This window comes from Punica granatum, chromosome 5 (genome assembly GCF_007655135.1).
Source record: "Punica granatum isolate Tunisia-2019 chromosome 5, ASM765513v2, whole genome shotgun sequence".
NCBI classification, from domain to species: Eukaryota; Viridiplantae; Streptophyta; class Magnoliopsida; order Myrtales; family Lythraceae; genus Punica; species Punica granatum.
The window spans coordinates 9297908-9319506 of NC_045131.1; the positions used below are offsets into that span (position 1 = coordinate 9297908).

At 42.0% G+C, this 21599-nt stretch overlaps 6 protein-coding genes across 11 annotated transcripts; 3 read left to right on the top strand and 3 right to left on the bottom strand.

Moving 5' to 3' along the window:
* Positions 1-54: 54 nt before the first annotated feature.
* On the bottom strand, positions 55-2598 carry LOC116207769 (protein FATTY ACID EXPORT 1, chloroplastic). Of its 2 annotated transcripts, none has more exons than XM_031540860.1 (7): positions 2326-2598; positions 1729-1921; positions 1180-1347; positions 1023-1069; positions 877-917; positions 663-790; positions 55-285 (listed from the first exon to the last, which is right to left on the bottom strand). In XM_031540860.1, the coding sequence occupies exons 1-6, from the start codon at positions 2440-2442 to the stop codon at positions 697-699; spliced, it is 660 nt and encodes a 219-aa protein (XP_031396720.1). In that variant the 5' UTR covers positions 2443-2598; the 3' UTR covers positions 55-285; positions 663-696. The 2 variants fall into 2 exon arrangements, with proteins under 2 accessions (XP_031396720.1, XP_031396719.1); XM_031540859.1 differs by having other exon boundaries at positions 1729-1927; positions 2326-2594.
* Positions 2599-4585: 1987 nt separating this feature from the next.
* Positions 4586-7939, top strand: LOC116208005 (DNA repair protein recA homolog 2, mitochondrial). Of its 3 annotated transcripts, none has more exons than XR_004156999.1 (9): positions 4586-4765; positions 5171-5228; positions 5542-5759; positions 5861-5948; positions 6037-6209; positions 6381-6527; positions 6615-6749; positions 6953-7291; positions 7401-7919. XR_004156999.1 is itself a non-coding variant. In XM_031541169.1 (8 exons), the coding sequence occupies exons 1-8, from the start codon at positions 4673-4675 to the stop codon at positions 7232-7234; spliced, it is 1194 nt and encodes a 397-aa protein (XP_031397029.1). In that variant the 5' UTR covers positions 4586-4672; the 3' UTR covers positions 7235-7939. The 3 variants fall into 3 exon arrangements, 1 of the variants encoding a protein (XP_031397029.1); XR_004157000.1 differs by having other exon boundaries at positions 6061-6209; XM_031541169.1 differs by having other exon boundaries at positions 6953-7939.
* A 466-nt stretch (positions 7940-8405) lies between these two features.
* LOC116208007 (glucan endo-1,3-beta-glucosidase, basic isoform-like) lies at positions 8406-9775 on the top strand. The gene is made up of 2 exons (XM_031541173.1): positions 8406-8566; positions 8702-9775. Exons 1-2 carry the CDS (start codon positions 8455-8457, stop codon positions 9649-9651), a joined length of 1062 nt encoding a protein of 353 aa, XP_031397033.1. The 5' UTR covers positions 8406-8454; the 3' UTR covers positions 9652-9775.
* Positions 9776-9836: 61 nt separating this feature from the next.
* LOC116208006 (probable inactive purple acid phosphatase 16) lies at positions 9837-12256 on the bottom strand. Of its 3 annotated transcripts, none has more exons than XM_031541171.1 (5): positions 11885-12253; positions 11380-11604; positions 10843-11128; positions 10510-10678; positions 9837-10280 (listed from the first exon to the last, which is right to left on the bottom strand). In XM_031541171.1, the coding sequence occupies exons 1-5, from the start codon at positions 12174-12176 to the stop codon at positions 10068-10070; spliced, it is 1185 nt and encodes a 394-aa protein (XP_031397031.1). In that variant the 5' UTR covers positions 12177-12253; the 3' UTR covers positions 9837-10067. The 3 variants fall into 3 exon arrangements, 2 of the variants coding, with proteins under 2 accessions (XP_031397031.1, XP_031397032.1); XM_031541172.1 differs by having other exon boundaries at positions 9884-10280; positions 10843-11119; positions 11885-12251; XR_004157001.1 differs by having other exon boundaries at positions 10144-10280; positions 10415-10678; positions 11885-12256.
* A 683-nt stretch (positions 12257-12939) lies between these two features.
* Positions 12940-15963, top strand: LOC116207822 (U4/U6 small nuclear ribonucleoprotein PRP4-like protein). The gene is made up of 6 exons (XM_031540914.1): positions 12940-13151; positions 13382-14291; positions 14378-14831; positions 14938-15135; positions 15235-15316; positions 15510-15963. The coding sequence occupies exons 2-6, from the start codon at positions 13387-13389 to the stop codon at positions 15602-15604; spliced, it is 1734 nt and encodes a 577-aa protein (XP_031396774.1). The 5' UTR covers positions 12940-13151; positions 13382-13386; the 3' UTR covers positions 15605-15963.
* A 42-nt stretch (positions 15964-16005) lies between these two features.
* LOC116207823 (UDP-N-acetylglucosamine--dolichyl-phosphate N-acetylglucosaminephosphotransferase) lies at positions 16006-19954 on the bottom strand. Its single transcript, XM_031540915.1, has 11 exons — positions 19519-19954; positions 19029-19116; positions 18480-18571; positions 18199-18317; positions 17936-18051; positions 17733-17860; positions 17554-17640; positions 16988-17048; positions 16827-16867; positions 16614-16734; positions 16006-16321 (listed from the first exon to the last, which is right to left on the bottom strand). Exons 1-11 carry the CDS (start codon positions 19881-19883, stop codon positions 16262-16264), a joined length of 1278 nt encoding a protein of 425 aa, XP_031396775.1. The 5' UTR covers positions 19884-19954; the 3' UTR covers positions 16006-16261.
* Positions 19955-21599: the final 1645 nt, after the last annotated feature.

Genomic DNA, 21599 nt, shown 5'->3' on the forward strand with positions numbered 1-21599 from the left:
GCATTATAGTTGATATAGAAGAGAGTTTGATGCAATCATGGAGCTGCAACCGTGTATGCAAAGTAACATTAAAATTATATATTTAAAAATATATATTCCTCCAGAGGTGGAGTCGATCAACTGAGGTACTTGGCAAATTGCTCGCGCAGAGACAAAGGATGCGATATCTGAGATTACGAGTGGAGTTCTTCTACATTCTTGTTTTATTCTTCGCTCTTACCTGTATCGAGACGAGTAAAAAAATTCTTCTCCTCGGTTGTTCAGCCTAACTTTGAATCCAATGATCTGCAGAAATGCAAGTAATCAAAACTTCATATGAAGGAAGGAGATAGCGTAGAACTGAATCCAGTAACTTTAAAATTTCTTGGTTATATGCATGATAAGGACGAAGCAAAATCGGAAGTGTAGCTGCAACGTTGCACTCCGTATGCAAAGGAAATCGGAAGTATTAGCGCTTGCAACTTTATATTTTATGCATCAAATAAACATTTATAGCAAACTTGCCGCAGTAATGACTCTCTTAGTGGCTCAAGAGACTCATGACTCATGATTCCCAAACTATTTATCCATTAAGTTATTATCAGAAAAAAAAGAAAAGAGAAAAGAATTATGAAAGCTGCCATCATTTAGCCATGAATTTCACTTCAGGACTATGTTCTAACCTTTAGATAATATTCTGACACGGAAGGATTCACATCATGATGAAACAACAGCAGCAGACTTCAACTTCTTTGGCGGGGGATTTCCTCCCGAGATGACAACGTATGAATAGAAGCACAGCATTGCAGCACTGTGGAGGGATCAGAAGGCACAGATTGAGTCAATTCTTACACATAATGATTGAACTTAATCAAAGGCACAGGCCGGTTGAGATACCTGATGACAATATTGAGGCCTGCTGGAAGAACCTTTTTCGTCTGCACCAAGATAATAAAAGGTTAGTATAATAACAACCACCAGCATCAAGTCCAACAGTGTGTAGCACTGCATAATGAAAAACTTGCGGAGTGTTCGACTTTTACCAGAGTGTAGATCTGCAAGTTCTTCCAGAGAAGGGCTGCTGAAAGGGCTGTAGAATTAATTAAGAGAGCATAATTAGGCACAAGATGACCTCCTTGTATTAAAAATTATTAAAATATTTCTAGTAGTTGGTAAGGGATTACAGAACATAACAATTACCTGCTTGTCCTAGTATGAATGGCAAGCTCGATTTTCCTTTCCTCCATATTTTTAAGCTTAGTATGCTGAGGGCTAGTAAAGCACCTCCATAAAGCACACCACTCCCTAAGGCTTTAGCATTTCCAGATAGAAGAAAACCGATGATCCCGCCACCTAGTACTAGACCACCTGAGGAGGGCATCAGTAGAAATTTTGCTTAAGTTCTGGAACTTCGTCTTTCAAAGTGGAGAAAAAAACATATACACACTTGTCTAATTCAGATTCCTGGCCAAGTCATTGTCCTGTACCATGCCGTCTAGTACAAGAATGATTAATGAAGTAACCAATCATATCAATTCTAGTTGACACAAAAATCCATATTTATTTCAAATCTTACACACTTAATATCAACATAGCGCCATTGAATTATCAAAAGAATCACCAATTCTCCATTGTTAGTAATTACACATCAGGAACATAAGCATATGCCATCATAGTACAGTTAGTGCTCAAAGCTCCCCTCCCCACTGAGACAAAAGGCTTGAGATGGGGATGCTTGAGTAAACTCACCGAATGGGATTCCAAGACAGAAATCATGAATTTTGGCGGCCCGTGTCTGCTGAATGGCAGGCTCACTGGGGCCAGGAACCGTGCCTTCTGTAGATGAAGATATAATTGTCGAATCAGAAGCCGAGTAACTTGAAGGTCGTGTACTTTCTGAACTAAAGGTCTCGGTGCCAGCTCCTTCAAGCCTCATCGTGATCTGCATCTGCACAGCATTACTCAATGAGTTGTTCCACAAACAGCAAATCAATCCGATGTATAAGTACGAAAGAACTCTCAGTGCACACTCCCATGTTTCGTAAACGGACCCGTCAACCCATTACCCAGTCCTGATTTGGTACCATAAACACCAACTGATATAAACTTTAACTATTGGCGAAAGTTCCATCTTTTAGGCATCAAACATGGCGGGTATAACCCACAATTACATATTTGACGCCCATAATAGTTGCTATGCATTTAGAAGTAGCATTATGCCGTTCAGAGCATTGCATAGTGTCTCAGACATCAAATTGTACCATTCAGACAATAGAATTGTCACAGCATAAGGAATTCTCAAAATAAACGAAAGCAAGAATCGAAGCAGTCCAAGAAAATGAATACCCTCGACCGATAATGTGGGAAGGAGACCAGAGATCGCCTTTGAATCTGAAGCTGGCGGTTGATTGAAGAGAAGCATGAGAGCTGGGACACCGGCGTCGCAGTCGCCGAGGACTCCATTACTGCGGACAAAGATCGGAGCTTCCAAACTCAAACTGCCCACAAAGGAGAAATCTTTGAGCTTGGCGCGTAACTCTTGCGGGAGGAATTGCGAGATTTGGAGGAGAATTCCCCTAATGGGTGTCTGCCCACTTTGACTTTTCAGCAAAAGCTTTGATTGCTATGGAGACGCAGAAGCTCGTGCGTGCTGCCATGGCGCGTGGAGGTCGGTACCAGAACAGAGCCGACTCAGGGAGTTGGTCGGCGGATCAGGCCCATGGGCCGTCAGAGTGGCCCATAAAAGCTGATGCATGCGACAGCGGAGGAATGGAAAAATTATACTTTGCACCCTACAGTTTTGGCTATTGAACACTTGGGACCATAACTTTGAATGTGCATGGAACTAATTTGCACATTGTGACTACCGGGCAGACACGGAGCCAGGAGTTTCTTTCAGCGAGGGCAAAATAATAAACCACTTATATTATTTCTTAGGAAAATTTTCATCATATATCATAATATTTACATATTTTAGTTTTATCCTAACGTCAATTTTTTTTTCGAGATATCATAATATTAATGGTTTGGTGTCAAATTTATTTCGTCGTACAAGTTCTGTCATTTTTATGAAAATGCTGACGTGACGCGTTAATTATTTGACGGAGTTGCCGTGGAAAGTGTGTAGGTCTCGATATAAGGGAAAAATTACACAATGCGTTCAAACATTTTTGTTGTTTCTCAATTTTATCATAACATTTTGATGATCTCTCAATTTTATCCCAACATTGATAGTTTCTCAATTTTATTTCAATCTTTTATTATTTTATCAATATTACCCAACAAGTTGGGATAAATTTGAGAAATTATGAAAGATTGTGATAAAATTAAGAAAAACAAAAATGTTGGATAAAATTTAAAAATATTAAAAGGTTGAGATACATAATGATATTTTTCCCTCATATTGGGACTCACACACTCTCCACGTCAGCGCCGATAAGCAATTAATGCCCCACGTCAGTATTTTATTAAAAATGGACGGAATGTTTACGGCGGAATAAATTTAATACCAAACCATTAACGTTATAATACTTTTAAAAAAATTGACATTGAGATAAAACTAATATAAGACAAAGGTTTGAATACATGGCGTTATTTTTCCTATTTCATAAATATTCAAAATACAGGGGTAAAATAATGTCATAGATAGCTATAAATTTGGGGGAGACAACGTAAGGATCAATTTTGAAAAATCATAATGATTAGGGCAAATTGTAAGAGAGGCTTAAAACTTCGGGAGGGCAATTGTCCCCCTCGTTCCCTAGTGGCTCCGTCCCTACTACTAGGACACAATGACCGGGTAGGAACAAAATTGATTAGTTACTTATGTATCCAAGTCTCCCCTTCAAGTATTTTTAGTCCTTCAGAAGAAAGAGCTTTTCATATAATCGGTTATAATGGCACGAGGGTCATGCTCAACTAGAGACAATTTTAATAAATGAATCACGTTCGCCGTGAGTGTTCTCATGGTGGGTTGCCCTTTGCAGGAAAAGCGTGACAATAGTCCAAACCCCTTACATTTGGTAAGAAACAACATATTTTCTAGATTTTAACTTGCATTTGAAAATTTGTATTTTATTACATATTTCTATTAATCGTGTCACGTTCATCTTTTCCCTTATAAAATTATCTCTGGATTGATTTTTGTTCAGTGAGCGGGGTAGTGGTGTTGTACTTGATATCTGAATGAAAGTGGGAGCAAATTTCCAATGTGTAAATTGGATTGAAAATTTATATTGCGTTTGGTTGTAAGTAACATTTTAAAATAAGATTTTGATTTTGAAAAAGAGTTGTATAAATGGTTGTGTATGAGACTCACGCTTTGACTTTGTATGAATTATTTTGTTTTGTTGTGGAAAAAAAGTGGTATAAATGGAATCCACCCTTTGATTTTGTATGAATTATTTTATTTTATTATGGGTAGAATTAATTTAAAGAGTGATTTTAAAATCATACTAACAAACCAAATAAAACTTTAAAATTGCACGTTCGAGTTAAGCATTACAAGAGATTAGGGTTTCCAAATGATTCAATGCAAAATATGGGGTGCAAAACATAATTTTCGGGGAAATTAACGAAAATAAGAGGAGGGCGGGGATGGCGTTGGTGAAAATGGCGCGACTTCTTCTGCAACGTTTAAAACCCTAAAGGCCTCTCTCTCTCTCTCTCTCTCTCTTCACAAGCTCGCGCAGATATGGCGTTTCTGGCTCGCACAGCAGCTCAGGCTCTTCGCCTGCGAGCGCCGTGCAGATTCTACTTCTCCTCCTCTCTCGGTCGGTACCGGCAGGTATGGTTGTCGGCTGAAGTTTTACTACTACTTCGAGCAAATAGTGATACAGTGGAAGCTGAAACTGGGACGGCGTGATTGAGCTTCTCAGACCTCAAAGGATTCAACTTTGAAGTAAACTACGCTGGATTTGCTGGTTCATGGTCCTGTTTGTGGGTCAAAGTTGATCTTTGTTGGAGTTGATTATCAGCTGAGAAAATATTTGCTTTGTCTTCCTACGCTGTCATTTGAGTTGCAGGATTACGCAAATTCAAATACGGGGATCCAGTAAAAGCTTTTTTTCGTTGGGAGTCTTTGATTATTTGGCTTGTGCTTTTGCCTGATTCATGGTGCAATTGCTTCATTAGTGGTATATTTCAAAGCTCTTATTTTACTATCCTGTGACCTTTCTGTTTCTTGAATCAGGGCAGAGGACATGCAATCTCCAATGTAAGGGAGCATGCGCGTTCTTTTTCCGCCAGCGGTAAACATTTGTCCATCCTGTGCACCTTTACTCCGTGCCAATACGTCCAGAGCGTCCTATGATTTTATACCTACTGTTGTTCATGACTGAATAATTCCATCAGTTGAGGATATTGCAACATGTTGTTCACGAACTTTGTCTGTAGTACATCAACCTTATAAGTTTAGGAGTTGTTGATTAGTTGGGGCAATTGAGGATTTTTAGCAGAAATACAAGTTTGTTGTTACTGTTTTCCTCTGTACTCATAAAGTCTAGGATATTGACTAGTTTTTAAGAATGTGTTCTCTGATTACTAGTTCCGTGTACTTTATAGTTGAAGAGACGGACTTTGAGTGCGATGGACTCCGGGATGATCCCGGGACAGCACACAGAGAGAATACGTTACGCAAGGCTCTTTCTAGCCTTGCTGGTGATTTTGGAAGAGAGTCTATGTTGTCTTTGCGGAGGTTCTTCAGCTCAAGGCGTGAACCAGTAATATCAACGGGCTCTCTAAAGCTTGACTTGGCACTTGGAATTGGAGGGTTGCCCAAGGTAACGACTTTGGTCGTCCTTTACTGAACATGCGTGTGTATCATTTGCATTTAGAGGCATTTGGCATTGATGAAAATACGAAGCTATTTTTCTTTTCTCAGGGTAGAATTGTTGAGATCTATGGGCAAGAGGCATCGGGGAAGACTACGCTTGCCCTTCATGTGATTAAAGAAGCTCAGGAGCTAGGAGGTATATTGTCCTGTTCTTGCGATGTGCTTACTTAAAATATCATTGGGCATGCATTGATTATCTTCCCTTTATGCATCTTCTTGAGCAGGGTTTTGTGCATATTTTGATGTAGAGAATGCAATGGACCCTTCACTTGCAGAATCAATGGGTATAGACACAGAAAAACTCCTCTTTTTGCGTCCAAATTCTGCTGAGAATTTGCTCAGTGCTGTTGATACGCTTGCCAAAAGCAGATCCATAGATGTTATTGTAGTTGATAGTGTAAGTGGTTATTCCTCAATGCATCTACGCCTGTTTCCAAATAACTGTGCTGGCTTTTATTTCGAACCTCTTTCTGAATTTCTATGCTATTAACTGATTTTGCACCTTCTTTGCTTTTCGTTTTGCATCACATGCTCTTATGTTATCCTTCCACCTGTCTTTCTCTCATAGGTTGCTGCCCTTGTCCCTCAGTGTGAGATTGAGGATCCAATTGGCACCTTTGATAGAGATGTGCAATCCAGAATCATGACACAGGCTCTTAGAAAAATTCACTCTTCCTTATCACAGTCAAGAACTCTCATCATTTTTGTTAATCAGGTCTGTTTAAGCATTTAATTATCCTTTTTATCTCCCCTAAAAGAGGGGCTAATATTTACTTAAACTTAAATTTCCGTTCACATTTAGATTAGGTTAGGCCAAAAAACTGGCCAGGCTTCTAGGCATCTTGGGGAAGTTACATGTGGTGGAAATGCCTTGAAATTTTATGCTGCTGTCCGTCTCAGACTTGCAAGGAGAGAATTGCTGAAGGTAGAAAATAAGGTAAACCTTCATGTGAATTTACTTATCAGATTGGAATGTAAAACAGTGAGTTTCTTTAGGTCTAATGCGGTTATGAAAGAGAGCACCAGTTTTCCTAATGTTTGCATCGTCGGGGCTTCCTCAGAGATGACATGGAACCTTCACACTTTCTTTCAATTTTTTTTATTGTCTGAACTTTGTAGATTTTGATTGCTTTTTCTCAGGCGATTGGCCTTGGCATTTGCGTACAAGTGGTGAAAAACAAATTGGCGCCGGCAATGAAAAAGGCCGATCTAGGGATACTTTTCGGAAAAGGGTTTTGCTCGGAGGCAGAGGTCTTTGATTTGGCCTTGGAACACGGGGTCATCTTTAGAGAAGGAAACAAGTACTATGTAGAACGGGAAGTGTTCAGCGAGAGAGACCAAGCTCAACAGTTTTTGGCTGAAAATGCGAGTGCTCTCGGAAAGATCAGAGAACTACTTCGGCAGCAGTTCTTCGAAAGCTAAAGCTGATAACTGTTGGATGAATTTCATAGACATTTGCTTGGAAGTTCCTTTCAACAGGTAATGCTGCTCCGCTATCTTCATCAGAAATTCCGATCTTCTGCAACAAGCAAGTTGCAAATGGAATTGCGTTCTCGCTGTCACTCATTTGTATAAAATGGAACTGTAGGACTGCCTATACAATTGCACTTCAATGTCAAATGTCACGTCTGATGAAGAAATGAGATGATGGTGGCATGGAATGCCATATCAAAGAAGGCTCTCTCCGTTGGCAACCACGTCGCAAACGTTGTTGCTTGGAAGATTCATTTCATCGCTACCACATTCCAAACATGTCGTTTGGAAGGATTACCCTCTCTGTTACCACGCCGCAAGCTTGTTATTTGGGAGCACCTCAATCAGCAAGGAGACATGATGGCAGCATATGTATCTTCAATCAATGTTAGGTCTTTATCGGCCGACGGGAATGCTCCGGCTGGAAATGAAAAGTCCAATATGTTGTGCTGGACTTTGTGTTGAAGTTTATGTCATTCTCATGTTAGTGTAGAAATTTCATGGAAGAAGGGCTTCAAATTGTCCAAATTCCCTATCCATTGAAGAGGACAAATTTAGTTATTGCAAGACTTTGACCCACGTAGGTGGCACCTTAATCCTAGCAATGTACAGCTCTGAAAATTCAAAACAAAAATATCGTGGGCTGTGTATCGATAATTCGCTAATCGCGGGTCCATTGAATCGGGTCCTAGGCTGGTGGATCAATGTCACTTGAAGGTCAATGTTGGTGCAGGGAGAATCAACACTTCATGGCGACTATAAACCTCATCATAAGTGAAGCTAAACTGAATTAAAACGATAATCAAATTAAACCGTGTTGTGATAACATTCCGAGCAGAGAAGGAGCTAGTCGAGAAGTGTCAAATAGCGGAAAACTTGGAAATGGGATCGACTAATGAGTGAAATTTCAAGATAGGATTTGATTGAAATGCAACTTGGGCGAACTGTTTAACAGGGGACGGATCTTGGCGTATTGAGAAGGGCATTCATTTTCCTGAGCCTGATAGTCAGAGCTCTCTTATTGGAAGACTTGACCTAGATGTAGAACTTAGAAGTCCTTATCATGCAATCATATTGAAATCTGGAAATTGGAAAATTCAGGCACCCATTGGCCTATAAAAAGGAGCAATTACATGCAATAGACTCTCAAAACATCCGAGAAAAGTTTTATGGCTTCATCCATCTCCATGGTTAAACATTTTCCGGGTTGTGCGATGAATTCTGTGTTTTCCGCGATGCTGCTGCTGCTCGGGCTGCTGGTTGCTAGCCTCGATACAGCAGGTTTCTTTCTATTTATGATTCGATAACCCTGAATATAAAATGTTGTTTATATCGGGTGCAAACTATGACGCCTAACACGTCTCTTGAAATGTTGATTGTATAATGTGAAACATGGATGAACTTTGTCTTTGGTAGGTGCTCAAGTGGGCGTATGCTATGGCATGCTGGGCTCAAACCTTCCGCCTCGACCGGAGGTGATTGCGCTCTACAACCGGAACAACATCCGGAGGATGCGGCTGTACGGGCCCGACCAGCCTGCCCTCCAGGCCCTTCGAGGCTCAAACATCGAGCTCATGCTCGGGCTTCCCAATGCGGACCTCCAGAGGATCGCCTCGGCCCAGGCCCAGGCAGACACCTGGGTCCAAAATAACGTGAAGAGCTATGCCAACGTCAAGTTCCGGTACATAGCTGTTGGCAACGAGGTGAAGCCTGCTGACCCGTTCGCCAAGGATCTCGTGCCAGCGATGAGGAACATCCGGGCCGCACTGGTGAGTGCAGGCCTGGGGAGCCAGATCAAGGTCTCTACGGCTATCGACACGGGGACCCTAGGGGAGTCCTTTCCGCCCTCGAAGGGTGCATTCAAGCAGGATTATAAACAGTTGCTTGACCCAATCATTCAGTTCTTAGTGAACAACAACTCCCCGTTGCTCGTCAACTTGTACCCATACTTCAGCTACGTGGGCAACCCAAAGGAGCGCCTCGATTATGCTCTCTTCACAGCCAACTCGGTGGTGGTCCAGGACCCACAATCAAACTTGGGATACCGGAACCTTTTCGATGCCATCCTCGACGCGACCTACTCGGCGCTCGAGAAGGCGGGAGGGAGATCCATCGAGATTGTTGTGTCGGAGAGCGGGTGGCCAACTGCAGGAGGTGGGGCAGCTACATCGGTGGCGAACGCGAGGACTTATAACTCGAACCTGATACAGCATGTGAAGAGTGGGAGCCCGAAGAGGCCCAGGAAGCCAATCGAGACCTACATATTTGCTATGTTCAACGAGAACCAGAAGACCCCGGAGTTTGAAAAGCACTGGGGGCTGTTCCTTCCCAACAAGAACCCCAAGTACCCGATCAGTTTCAACTAGGGTCCTCCGGGACGAGCTTAAAAGCCTGGCCTGGTTATTAGCCAAAAATAAATAAAGCTTGGCCATCTTTGTGCACTTACTTTCTCAGGGCTTTATCGAACGCGATTTTGAACTAAAACATTAATCCCAAAGGTGTAAAATCGACATTGCTCAATCGGTAAGAGAAAATCATTTGGGAATAAGCATGACAAAATTGATAGTATAGCTTGTGAATCAATGTGGTGACATAATAAGAAGAGAACATAGCGCACCAAGTGGACTTCGTTGAAGAGTTAGGCCCATTTCCTTCAATTTGCCCTTATGAATAGCATAGGTTGGGCACTCACAGCATCTATAGTTCCAATTAGATTATGAATTGATCGGTATAATCAGTACATTATTTTACAATATAATGATACGTAGTACAATCGGGATGGTTAAGAGCTCAAGAGGACCTCGCTGTGAACGTCGCCATTTTCCATCCTTATCCAGGACTTGATAGAGGAAGGCTGTTTACTGACCTCGATGATCCGAGCTCCTCTCGCCCAACTTCCGTAGCCACCATAGCCTGTGTGCCTCGCGAAGCAGAGCCACAGCTTCTTGTGGGGACAGCACCAGTCTAGTCCGTGGTTATGCCCTACAAACACCGCCTGCATCCACGAAGATGAGTGATGACTTCAAAGTTCAAGGAACTGATTTTTGGCATGTCTTCATCAAAACAATAAAAGAAAAAAAAAGAAAAAAGATCTCGACTTCTCGGCTTGAATGAACATAAGCAACTTACTGGTTCCACATCTTTTGTTACTGACTTGCGGAGGAGACTGCAATATATCTATCCATAGCCGGCGCGTTCTTTCATATGCTAATGTATGATCTTACCTTGACAGAAGGCCTTTTCTCAAGAAGTCCCATGATGCCAAACTCAGCTTCTTGAGATGCGACTTTCTCCTTGTTAATTGAACCCACGCAAGGCTTGCGCACACCAAACCACGGAGCCACCCCCGAATAAGCTTTACTCGGTATGTGCCAAAATATTAGCTCGGGTATACTGTCAAAACAATTGATAAGAACATGTCGGGGAAATATGGAAAATTATCAATTGCATACTTCCTATTGATTTAGAACCCGAAAAAAAAAATAAAAAAAAATCTATTGTACTCTGACTTAGTTGGTGTTGTGGGAAAAAACCAATGGACTTTGATCCCTTTGTACCTCAAGTCTGGGTTAATCTTTTCAGACTGACGACGGAACCATTCTGCTTGGGCATTTGAGATTACTTCAGGGTAAGACCCACCGCCGGAGTCGAGAAAGTAGAGATACACTAGAGGTGACTGCGCATCTTGGGGCGAGGAAACTTGCAGGACATAATTAGATATACTTGGCCAGAGATCCTTGGGACCATTGCTTGAATAAGAAAGTGCATTCTGCTCAATCTCATCCTTCATCAGCTGCAACCTATGCGTGCCCCTGAAGCTGCACTCTTCCTCACCTGCATCACCTTCCAAGTTTTCAATAGCAGCAAGCAATTACGAGAAACCATTGAACTCTGGGCGACAAATAGCAATTAGTCACCTTGATCATTCGCTTATTCACTCCACAGTATTCTTTACTTTTTATTTGGTAATGATTAAGCGGCTAAGTAAATGCACAGCTGTGCGATCATATACGTAGTGTGCTGAGAACTGGCTCGTTATTTAAGAACTGCCAGTAAATGAATCTATCTTGAACATAGAAGCTGCTCGGTGTTACCTGAGAACGATGAGTTAGCAGCAGGGCAGCGAACCTGAGGTATGCCTGGAGCTGAAAACCATTCTAACGGCCACTCAAAGGGGGCATCATCGTGGTTCCCGAAGACACTAGCCCAGGGAATCCCCCTAGTTCTTGTTGGTGATATAGCCTGGTCCCAATATGAACTAGCATTCGCGACCGGTATGTTGTTCGCCGTTATCACATCCCCAAGATATATAACAAAATCTATGACGAAAAATCAAAATATTGCTTTCTTATCAGGAACCAACATATCCATAATCATCGATGTTCTAAAGCTGAAGCAGCTCCAATGATGCATTAAATTAGGCTCATTTCGAAAATTGCATGCAACATTTGATCCAAACTAAGCTTAATTTGATCAGCGCCAACAGCTTCGCTCTGGCTTCGAGTCTCAGCAATTGTGCAAAGAGCAGCTAAAGAGAAGCTTAAGCACCCGATCATCGATCATGACGAATGAGCATGAGTGGAATTTTTAGCTACTTACCGGGAGATTCAGCATCGAGCACGGCGGACATGACTCTGATGGAGTTCACGTCCTGCCGAGGGCCCCAATCCGTCCATGCGTCCTCACCGAAATGCAGGTCGGCGAACAGAGCAATCTTGAACGGCTCGCCCGGCCGTGCCCGGAGGCACTTCTCCGGCGAGTTCCGCAGTTGCAGGGACCGGCGGAGGTGGTGGTTGTGAGTCTTGTGACAGCCCTGGTCGGATTGTACGGCCAGGAGTAAGTGAAAGAAGAGGAGAGTGAAGGAGAAGAGGACTGAGAGTGAGACTGCCATTTGCTCGCCGGAGAGGGAGCGGCCGTGGAGGCTCTTGCTGGCAATTTCGGAATAAGCTTAGGAAATGATAAAATATACGGTTTCCGTTACAATTGAAGTCGGGAACAAGGAATATTCGAAATATTAAATAATTAATATTTTTTTTAAACAAACTAATCCCAGATTATTAGCTTTAGACAAGGAGATTAAATTAGGTGAGGAGGACTAATCGGCAAAGGATAAAGCATATTCTACCATATGCTTTTCTTTGGCATTTTACCGTAATAACTATAATTACTAGTGATGTTATGCATTGTTCATTCGCCCTTAATGAAAAGGTCTGATCGAAATTATCGAAATATATTTGTACATTGTCAAAAGGTTTTCTTTTTAACTAATTAGGAAAAACTAGTGAATGTTATTGTTGCCCCCCGATATTGCTGGTACCGAGGGGTTATCGATTGAAGCTGGGCAAATGTGACACTGAACTCCATTAAGAGATCAACCGAGATGGCTGGCTTTTCTTTCTAAAGCCGTAACTTCGAATTATGCCTGTCGGGAGGCTATGGAAATTTATAAAATATTTATAGAGATGACATGTTTGGACCGGTCTCTTAAGGAATGAAGCCGAATTAAGTTTTTTAACATGGAATTTCAGGTGGCGAAAAAAAAAAAAATCTCAGGACTGAACCGGACCGGTTAAGGCAAGCTCGACCAGCCCATCAAACAGCTCCAATGGCGGCCCAGCTGATTGCAGAAGTCTCAGCCCATCTCCTCCTCCTCCTCGTCCTTCCATGCTCGCTCGCTTGCAGTAGATGGAAGGTCGGCGCTGCTCGCTACGCTCTTAACAAAAGTCTTCGGAATTTCGCAGAGGCGCGCGAAACCGAAACAGAGCCATTCTTGAAGTGAAGAGGAGGAGGAGGAGGAGGAGGAGGAGAAGGAGAAGAAGGGTGTTCATTCTTGAAGTGGTAGTCTCTCATTGAGTTCCTTCGTCTGGTATGTATTTCCTTCTCCCATCAATCCACGTTCTTTCTGGTCGTCGAATCTGCAGTTTGAGCTCATCAAGCTTTTTGGTTATGGAGGATAGGTCAGAATTAGTGAGCTAAAAGGAGCTGATTTTAGAGATTTCTGTCTGTGAATGTCTAAAGTTCAAGTCATTCGTATGATGCTTTAATCAGTTCTCTGATTTACTTGGGGATTGTATCTGGGTTTTCTTGGTTGATTAGGTAACATGGGGGCAGAAGAAGAAAATCCCGATTTGACTTCACCGGCCGGAGCTTCTCAATCTCCGGTCTCGTTGCCGGATGGGTCTGTTCCGGTCGTTCCTCCCCTGATCCCTCCCCCACCGGTGGCTCCGGCTTTCGTCGTGCCACCGATTACTCCAGTACCCACTGCAATGCCTCCTCCCCCTCCTCCTGCTCTGCAAGTTCTTCGGCCTCCGGTTCCTCTCCCTATCCGCCCTCCTGTCCTCAGACCGCCCGCGCCAAGAAATGGGGAGCTCGAAGGGAGCGATTCCGATTCTGATGAGGATGACACGGAAGCCGCTGGGTCGACTGGTGAATATGAGATCTCGGAAGAGAGCAGACAGGTGAGGGAGAGGCAGGAGAAGGCGATGCAGGACCTGATGATGAAGAGGCGGGCGGCTGCCCTTGCAGTGCCCACCAATGACAAGGCAGTGAGAGCACGCCTCCGCCGGCTCAAGGAGCCCATGACCCTATTTGGCGAGCGTGAGATGGAGAGGCGGGACCGGCTGCGGATGATCATGGCCAAGCTGGATGCAGAGGGGCAGCTTGAGACGCTTATGAAGGCCCACGAGGAGGAAGAGGCTGCGGCATCTGCTGCTGCTGCCGGGGACGAGATGGAGGAGGACACTCTCCAGTACCCTTTCTTTACTGAAGGCTCGAAGGCCCTGATGGAGGCAAGAAGAGACATTGCCAAGTTCTCCATCGCGAGGGCCGCTCTGCGCCTCCAGCGTGCCCGGAGGAAGAGGGATGACCCTGACGAGGATGTGGATGCGGAGATAGACTGGGCGCTGAAGCAGGTGGAGAGTCTATCCCTTGACTGCAGCGAGATTGGGGATGAGCGGCCTCTTCTTGGATGTTCCTTCTCACGCAATGGCAATTTGCTCGCCACTTGGTAAGTTAAAGTGATTCAATCCTTAGTAAGCTGGGTTGTTGTTCTATATATCATTCTAACTCTTCAATCGGTTTTATTTCTTCCAGCTCGATGAGCGGGGTAGGGAAACTGTGGAACATGCCTCAGGTCAACAAATTCTCTTCGCTGAAGGGCCACACTGAGAGGGCAACTGACATTGTATTCTCCCCCGTGGATGATCATCTAGCGACTGCCTCTGCTGATCGAACGGCGAAGTTGTGGAATACTGATGGGACCCTTTTGAGGTCATTTGATGGGCACTTGGAGCGTCTTGCTCGTATTGCTTTCCATCCCTCAGGGAAGTACTTGGCAACAACCAGCTTCGACAAGACGTGGAGGCTGTGGGATATCGAGTCGGGCGAAGAGCTGCTCCTACAAGAAGGCCACAGCAGGAGTGTCTATGGTATAGCTTTCCACCCCGATGGATCTTTGGCAGGGTCCTGTGGGTTGGATGCTCTTGCCCGTGTTTGGGACCTCCGGACTGGTAGAAGTATTCTTGCCTTCGAAGGCCATGTTAAACCGGTACAGATCCAACTTGTTTAGTCATAATGATCTTTACTTAGCAATCGATTCTCACCAGGAATTTCTAATCGATAGTAACTTTTTTATTCCGTAATGTTAATTTCAGGTTTTTGGAATCAGCTTCTCACCCAATGGATACCATCTAGCCACTGGCGGGGAAGACAATACCTGCAGAATATGGGATCTGAGGAAGAAGCAGCATTTCTATACTATTCCAGCCCATTCGAATCTCATTTCGCAGGTAAAGTACGAGCCTCAAGAAGGGTACTTCTTGGTGACTGCTTCATACGATATGACAGCAAAGGTATACTATAAACTCAAGCCAGTTGGGTGAATCCTTTAATTTGGATTGTCGTGATGCAAAGTTCTTGATGGCATTTTTATGGTTTATATGTTATCACAGGTCTGGTCTGCTCGAGATTTCAAGCCAGTCAGAACGCTGTCAGGACATGAAGCAAAGATAACTTCATTGGACATTGTTGGGGGTATGTTTTCTTCTCTACATAGGCAATGCTAAGTCGGACATCGCGATAGAACAATTGTTTCTCCCTGCAAAAGTGAACCGATTTTTTTAAGTACTATGGCACTATCTGTGTCATATTTCTATTTGTTTAACGCCTTCGACTACAATTAAGACCTGCAGGAACACTCACTGCATCGTTAATTCTTCTTTGGCAGATGGAAGTTGCATTGCGACTGTCTCACACGATAGAACAATCAAGCTCTGGACTAGCTCTAACAGCGTCAAGGAACAGGCTATGGATGTAGATTAAACCGAGTCTCGATGACCTAAGATTATATGAGAGAGATCAATCAGACATCAGAAAGAGTCAATCTATTATAGTTCGGCTTTCAAGAAAGTGCAGGTTCGAGGCTATGCAGCTTAAAGCATAGGGACTAAACAGTGAGCCGCTACTGCAGTTTGTGTGTCTCCGTTGGAGCCTGAGAACGAACTTACGGGGTTCTTTGACAAGTAGAGTTTCATGACTGATCTTATATTTGCCGCGGCATTTGTACGTTTTCACAAGCATTTATCCTATATACCGATTTCATGTAAGATCAATCTCACACGGTTCTCATTCCTCCTTTCAGACTCATTTTCTGTGAACGTGCTATAACTTGGAATCTTCAATCTCACATTTGTTCATTCCCCTTCGAAATTCTTAAGAGGAGCTTTGAGTCAAGACATATGAAGTTCTGATGAACATACACTCCTTCCAAGCTATTCAATCATCCAAATAAATTAAAATACAAAAAATAAACAATAAATCATCCTGAGGCTAACAAAACTGAGGATCATCTCTGTTTTCTATGTAAAACCTTGAGATTCAAGCAGGCTATTCCACGGCCAAGTCAAATAATACAACATTAGCAGTTGACGGGAAAATGACACTGAACTTGATGAATGTCCATAGCACGTTGTTCTTGCCTTACTTGTACCAACCAGTGAGGATCCATCTCAGCATGAAACAGAAGCAGCATCCAATAGCCTGATCAAGGGAAATCGAGTTTTCTCTATGTTAGCACAATAATACTTTGTCTTCTCAGAGACGCGCTCATGTAGCATCTGTCAGCATCGCAGTTTAAATTGCTTCAATGCCACTTATTGGTTCAGATATCATCGAAAGAAGGTAGTTGTTATAAACTATTTCTCTCAAGAATACAAAGAAAAGGACATCAATCTCTCTCACTTACAAAGGCTTTCAATTTCAAGTTACTACATCCGGGTGGTTTAAATGAGATGGATATGGTTTGAGGATTGAGTAGTATTATCAGTCTCACCTGGAATACCAGTAGAAGGATGCAAAGCGACTTTTCTGTTTTTCGGCCAAACAGCCTTAGGAAGAAGTTAACAAGCGTCCCGTCGTTTGTGCCAGTCAAGAGTCCTGTCTGAGGATCAAACCTGTTTTCAAAGACTAATATTATTTAACACAAATGAACATATGAGTATTTGTTAAACAAAAGAAGCAATAATTTACAGGTTAAGAATTCTACCTGGGCAGTCTATGCCTCGGACACTTGACATAGCCTGATAGCTGATACGAACAAAATACTAATTACTGCCAGAATTACTGACATCTGACTGTGTGTGAGCATATGAGAGAGAGACAGAAAGAGAGGAGGAAGAGGAGGACAAGAGTAGAGAGAGATCATACCTGAGGGAGTGACAGTAGAAAGTTCAAAATCTGAGGGAGAAAGAAGACCAGGAGTGTCTCGCTGGACATTACCGAAGTGAAAAAGGAAAATGAGTAACTCGCTTACAGTAAATGCATGAAGCAAAATTGTTGAGCAAGTTTATGCATTTAAAGGTAAAAGTGGAAGTTGGAATACATGATTCATTGAGATGTCAGGCAGTTAGTTTTCATGGAGCACGTTACTTTTACTGGGCATTTCTCCCTGATATCGATCAAAAGAAGGTAGTTCATATCCTATAATCCATCCTATATAACACAGCATTTAATGTGCCTTAGAACTGTGAATTCCCACAAAACCACACAATCGATCATATGCTTCTGCGACAATAGCAGCATAATAAATAGCTTTAATTTTTCTTTTAAGCAGAAGAAACCTAATTAAATTAATATTTCATTGCAACAGTCAATGATGCAATGAAAAATGAAAGCACCAAAAGAGAAACACCTCCATATCATCCATGTAACAATTATCCTCTATTATTCAACTAATGCATCTGAGGTGATTAAGGACATAGGGATTGGCCTACCTGTAATGGCCTAATATCCCTACCACTGCCATAGTCATCCCAGCAAAATAGGTGTATGTATCTCCAACAAAAACTGAAGAAGGATACCTAAGTTAAGCATGACAGTAAATCATTAGAGCAGCACCTTCACAAAGCTAAGGGTACAAGATAATCAAGGACATGGGATATGTCACGACTACCAATTGTATGCAAGTAAAGCCAGGGAGGTGGCTAGTAATGGTTGAACAAGATAGATAGAGAATGCATGGGCCTGTTTGTACTCGGGATCTGTAGACGCTCCAATTTGCATAATGTTATGAATCAGAATCTGCGAAGTATTGATAGATCAGAATCTAGATAACCAAAAAGTTGAAACATAATCTTTAGAAATATTTGCACTTACAGCGCCTGAAATGACAACTGTTTGCCCAACTTCAAGACCATTCAGACCAGCATGAATGTTGATGGAATTCGTGCAAAATACTGCTAAAAGCCCCATGTATAACTTATAGATCCATCCTGACCAGACAGAGAACTCGTTTCAAAATCTATAGTTGATGAGACTTCATTGGAATATTAAAGAAACATTGTCATGAGACTTGGTGGAATAGACGGGCAGAATAGACAGTTTAGTCAAAGATGCTACCGGTAATGAGACCAACATACCTAAATCCAACACATCTAGCCCTACGTACGGAATTAGGGGCTTTGGAATGATGATCGTTGTATGCCCAGCATAGGCCATCAGCAGTGGAAGAGCAGCAAATGATGGAAGGATTAACTTTCTGCTCTTGATATTAGAGAAAAACAAGAGAGGGATCAATATAACTGATTAACCAGGAATCCATACACGAAACACATTATTCAACAGAGTGACAAAATTTTATTGAAAAACTGAAGCTGATTTTCTTTGAATTCTGAATATCCAAGAACAGATCATTGCTTACACTCTCCAAGGGACATCCAAGACATCATCCATGAATCCAAGCAAAATCATGAAGCATATGGATGCCAATGCTGCATTATATTCCACGAGCCACTGCAAACAATAAAATATTCAAGACCTGCTTGGCAACTGGTAACATCGTGAAATTGGAACTTCAAACATGAAATGAAGGTAAAGACTTTAATAAGGTCAGATAAAAGCTTCTTCAGAACTTATCATGGCAAAGCAACTAGCATCTTGCTACTCGAGATAAGATCCACACCAAGTTTTATAGCTTTGAGTGATGGGTAGTGATGGGTCCACCATCTCAGTTGATTAAGATGAAACTGCAAGCCTTCCTCCAACTTTAGTCATAAAGTTTGGACCATTTCTTGTAATTAAAAGCTATTTAGACCAGCAATTCCAAGTCAATGCTTTGCATAGTCTCTACAATGTTTTAGAAGGTCACTTGAGGTGAATGCCAATCGAGTCTAACATAAAACATAAGCCCACCACCGAAATAAGAAAAGCAAGCAGTTTTCTTGCTCGTTAATGAATCACAAACACTTACATTTGAATCAGCGGTGAAGTTGAAATACTGAAATGAGATTGCCACCACCAAAAAGACTATTCCAACAACAATTCCCAATGACTCGGGCCTGCATATCGAGGAATACCGTCATGACATGCACCATAAAGAAAAGTACGAGGACTGAAACAATCTAAACTTTCCGAGCAGTGAATGAAACAAAAAGAAACCTGCTAGATTTCCGTAAAGCTCATAAATTTTTGCATTTCGGGAAAGTTCACGCTTACGACTCAAAACAGTGACAAAAAATTCTGTAATTGAACAGATGGGAGCTGCAAAGAAGCAAAATTTCCGAATGCTGCGGGTTTGTGGTCCATTAAAACCACTACTACTGATGCAACAACAGCAGGATTCGATGATTTATCGGCTAAAAGCGCGAAAAAGTCACACAATTCAGCTGATATAGGCAACTCTTCTCAGTATAACAATGCTTACATATCAAGATTGCACTAAGAAACGCTCGAATACTCACACTTTCACGGTTCCCTGAGGGGTGCCCTTCTTGTTAATATCATAACCGAAGAGATTACGCCGCGAGACGTATCTCGACGCGACGGGGATCATCCTGACGGTGACAAAGAAGCCCGCGAGGCTGAGGCCAGCATTGATGAGGATAGATCTCTTGAGCTCCTGATCGATGTTGTAGCAGTAATTGATCAAGTAGAGGTAAGGGACCAGGAAGCAGATCGAGAGCTTGAGGATGAACCCAGACTTGGGTGGAGCAATTGGAGGGTCGGAGGGCGGGGTTTCTGGAGATTTGGCCGCAGTCTTCGACGAGTCTTCGGCTCGAGAAGGCTTCTCGGAGTTGTTAGGAGAAGCTCTCTTGCGAGCTGCCATGGCTGAAAGTTCTCTCCCTCTGTTACTCGCTACCTGCTCGGTTGAAGAGGAGGACGAAGAAGCAGTTCGCTAGTGTTGACATACGATGTCGTTTCATTCTAGCTCAGCTTAGAAGCCACGTCACCGTAAAATTCAGCTCGACCCGCGTCATGGGATCTAATCGAGCTTCGCCACGTGGAAGACTTGTTACTTCCACCGTGGATTATGCGTAGAAACACTCGATAAATGATTTTAAATTGTCTTGTGCCTCCATTTCCTGAACGGAAAGTCTAGCATGACCTGACGTAAAGTGACATAGAGATCATGACCGTCCATCACTCGTGGCCCCGCGTGAATCCTGTGGATGAATGGCCAAAATGACCGCATGTCACATGACACATAGTCACACTACACTTTCTATTTCTCGAAAATTCAAATAATCTCATCGAACAATAAATTAAACTTGTTACAAACTATAATTTATTAAATTTCTAATTTGTATTACCTAAAATATTAATTAATTAAATTTATTTATATAAAAGTCTCGCACAATGTCGGGTAAGCTGGCTAGTTTTTTTTTTTTTGCACCATGATATCTTGAAATCTAATGAACCATCGACTAATCTAGTCAAGCCGGCTCGGCTCACTACGAGATAAATCTTTTCAAGTGTGAATTTTATCCATTCACAAGATTCTGAATCGAAAACTTTGCTTAAGAAGAATAGGCGCCGAATCCCTTAAATCAATCCACGTCGATGAGCTAGTTTCTTTTTTCTTTTTCCAGTTAGTTTAGACTAATTAAAGAAGTTGTTAAGGTCCGTTTGGCAATGGAGTGGATTTTACTCTACGTCACTCCAGTTTAATGGGACAAAAGTAGTAATAATATATAATATATGATAAATTTATTATTAAAAAATTAATTGTAATAATAGTTAGGAAGATGTAGATGCGAGAATTTATTATTGAATGTGAGAAAAATAGAAAAAAATATTTATATATACAGATCTAAAAGTAGATTGAAAGAATTTATCACTAAAAAATTGATTATAATAATGGTTAAGAAAAAATAATGTGAGAATTTATTATTAAATAAGAAAAAAAATAATGATTATATTGTTAAATTGAGGGAAAAAATGTAGTGGAGTGGAGTAGAGTGAAATGGTTTTTACTCTATTATCAAATGGCACCAAAGTTGTTCGAGAACCTCAACTCGGGCATATACATAGATGCCATAAAAGGCATTCATTATAGATAAATGGGCGCTTGAACCGAAATCCATTATAAAACGATGGATGATTGAAGAATCATCCATTAATGAATGCAAACACGCAACAAAACACACACAAACATAACAAAATTTCACACAATTGACTCCGAGTCATTTTAACTCGAACCGAATATAATCTAGAATTAACCAATCATGCATTACAAGACCAAAGAATCCTTAGTACGAACACCATACTGAACAACAAAAAGGACGCGAAAGAGGTGTCGGGCTATGTGAGCAAGGTGTCGACGGTAAAAACTTGAGCAACCGATGATTTTTATCCTTGAAAGATTGGGAAGTGACCTTAAAAGCGTCCAAAACGGATCTTTATCTATACATGTTGAAGAGCCATCGTCTTGATCCGAGTTGGGGCTGATCAGCGGGGGAGCCACATCTATTTCCGTGAATCCTAAAATTGGTGTGACAACCCAAAATAATTTAATTTTATGTCTCATTATATTTAATATAAA

Coding starts and splice junctions, on each gene's coding strand:
- LOC116207769 (XM_031540859.1), bottom strand. CDS start 2,442: ATGGAGTCCTCGGCGACTGCGACGCCGGTGTCCCAGCTCTCATGCTTC. Junction 1,928..2,325: donor TCCCACATTATCGGTCGAGG/GTATTCATTTTC, acceptor AATGCTGTGCAG/ATGCAGATCACGATGAGGCT. Junction 1,348..1,728: donor CTGTCTTGGAATCCCATTCG/GTGAGTTTACTC, acceptor TGCCCTCCTCAG/GTGGTCTAGTACTAGGTGGC.
- LOC116208005 (XM_031541169.1), top strand. CDS start 4,673: ATGGCGTTTCTGGCTCGCACAGCAGCTCAGGCTCTTCGCCTGCGAGCG. Junction 6,210..6,380: donor ATGTTATTGTAGTTGATAGT/GTAAGTGGTTAT, acceptor TTTCTCTCATAG/GTTGCTGCCCTTGTCCCTCA. Junction 6,528..6,614: donor TCATCATTTTTGTTAATCAG/GTCTGTTTAAGC, acceptor GTTCACATTTAG/ATTAGGTTAGGCCAAAAAAC.
- LOC116208007 (XM_031541173.1), top strand. CDS start 8,455: ATGGCTTCATCCATCTCCATGGTTAAACATTTTCCGGGTTGTGCGATG. Junction 8,567..8,701: donor TGCTAGCCTCGATACAGCAG/GTTTCTTTCTAT, acceptor TGTCTTTGGTAG/GTGCTCAAGTGGGCGTATGC.
- LOC116208006 (XM_031541171.1), bottom strand. CDS start 12,176: ATGGCAGTCTCACTCTCAGTCCTCTTCTCCTTCACTCTCCTCTTCTTT. Junction 10,679..10,842: donor AAGATTAACCCAGACTTGAG/GTACAAAGGGAT, acceptor TTGTTTTGACAG/TATACCCGAGCTAATATTTT. Junction 10,281..10,509: donor AGAAAAGGCCTTCTGTCAAG/GTAAGATCATAC, acceptor TCGTGGATGCAG/GCGGTGTTTGTAGGGCATAA.
- LOC116207822 (XM_031540914.1), top strand. CDS start 13,387: ATGGGGGCAGAAGAAGAAAATCCCGATTTGACTTCACCGGCCGGAGCT. Junction 14,292..14,377: donor GGCAATTTGCTCGCCACTTG/GTAAGTTAAAGT, acceptor TATTTCTTCCAG/CTCGATGAGCGGGGTAGGGA. Junction 15,317..15,509: donor TTCATTGGACATTGTTGGGG/GTATGTTTTCTT, acceptor CTTCTTTGGCAG/ATGGAAGTTGCATTGCGACT.
- LOC116207823 (XM_031540915.1), bottom strand. CDS start 19,883: ATGGCAGCTCGCAAGAGAGCTTCTCCTAACAACTCCGAGAAGCCTTCT. Junction 18,052..18,198: donor GCTAGATGTGTTGGATTTAG/GTATGTTGGTCT, acceptor CTGTCTGGTCAG/GATGGATCTATAAGTTATAC. Junction 16,322..16,613: donor TCCTTCTACTGGTATTCCAG/GTGAGACTGATA, acceptor TCCCTTGATCAG/GCTATTGGATGCTGCTTCTG.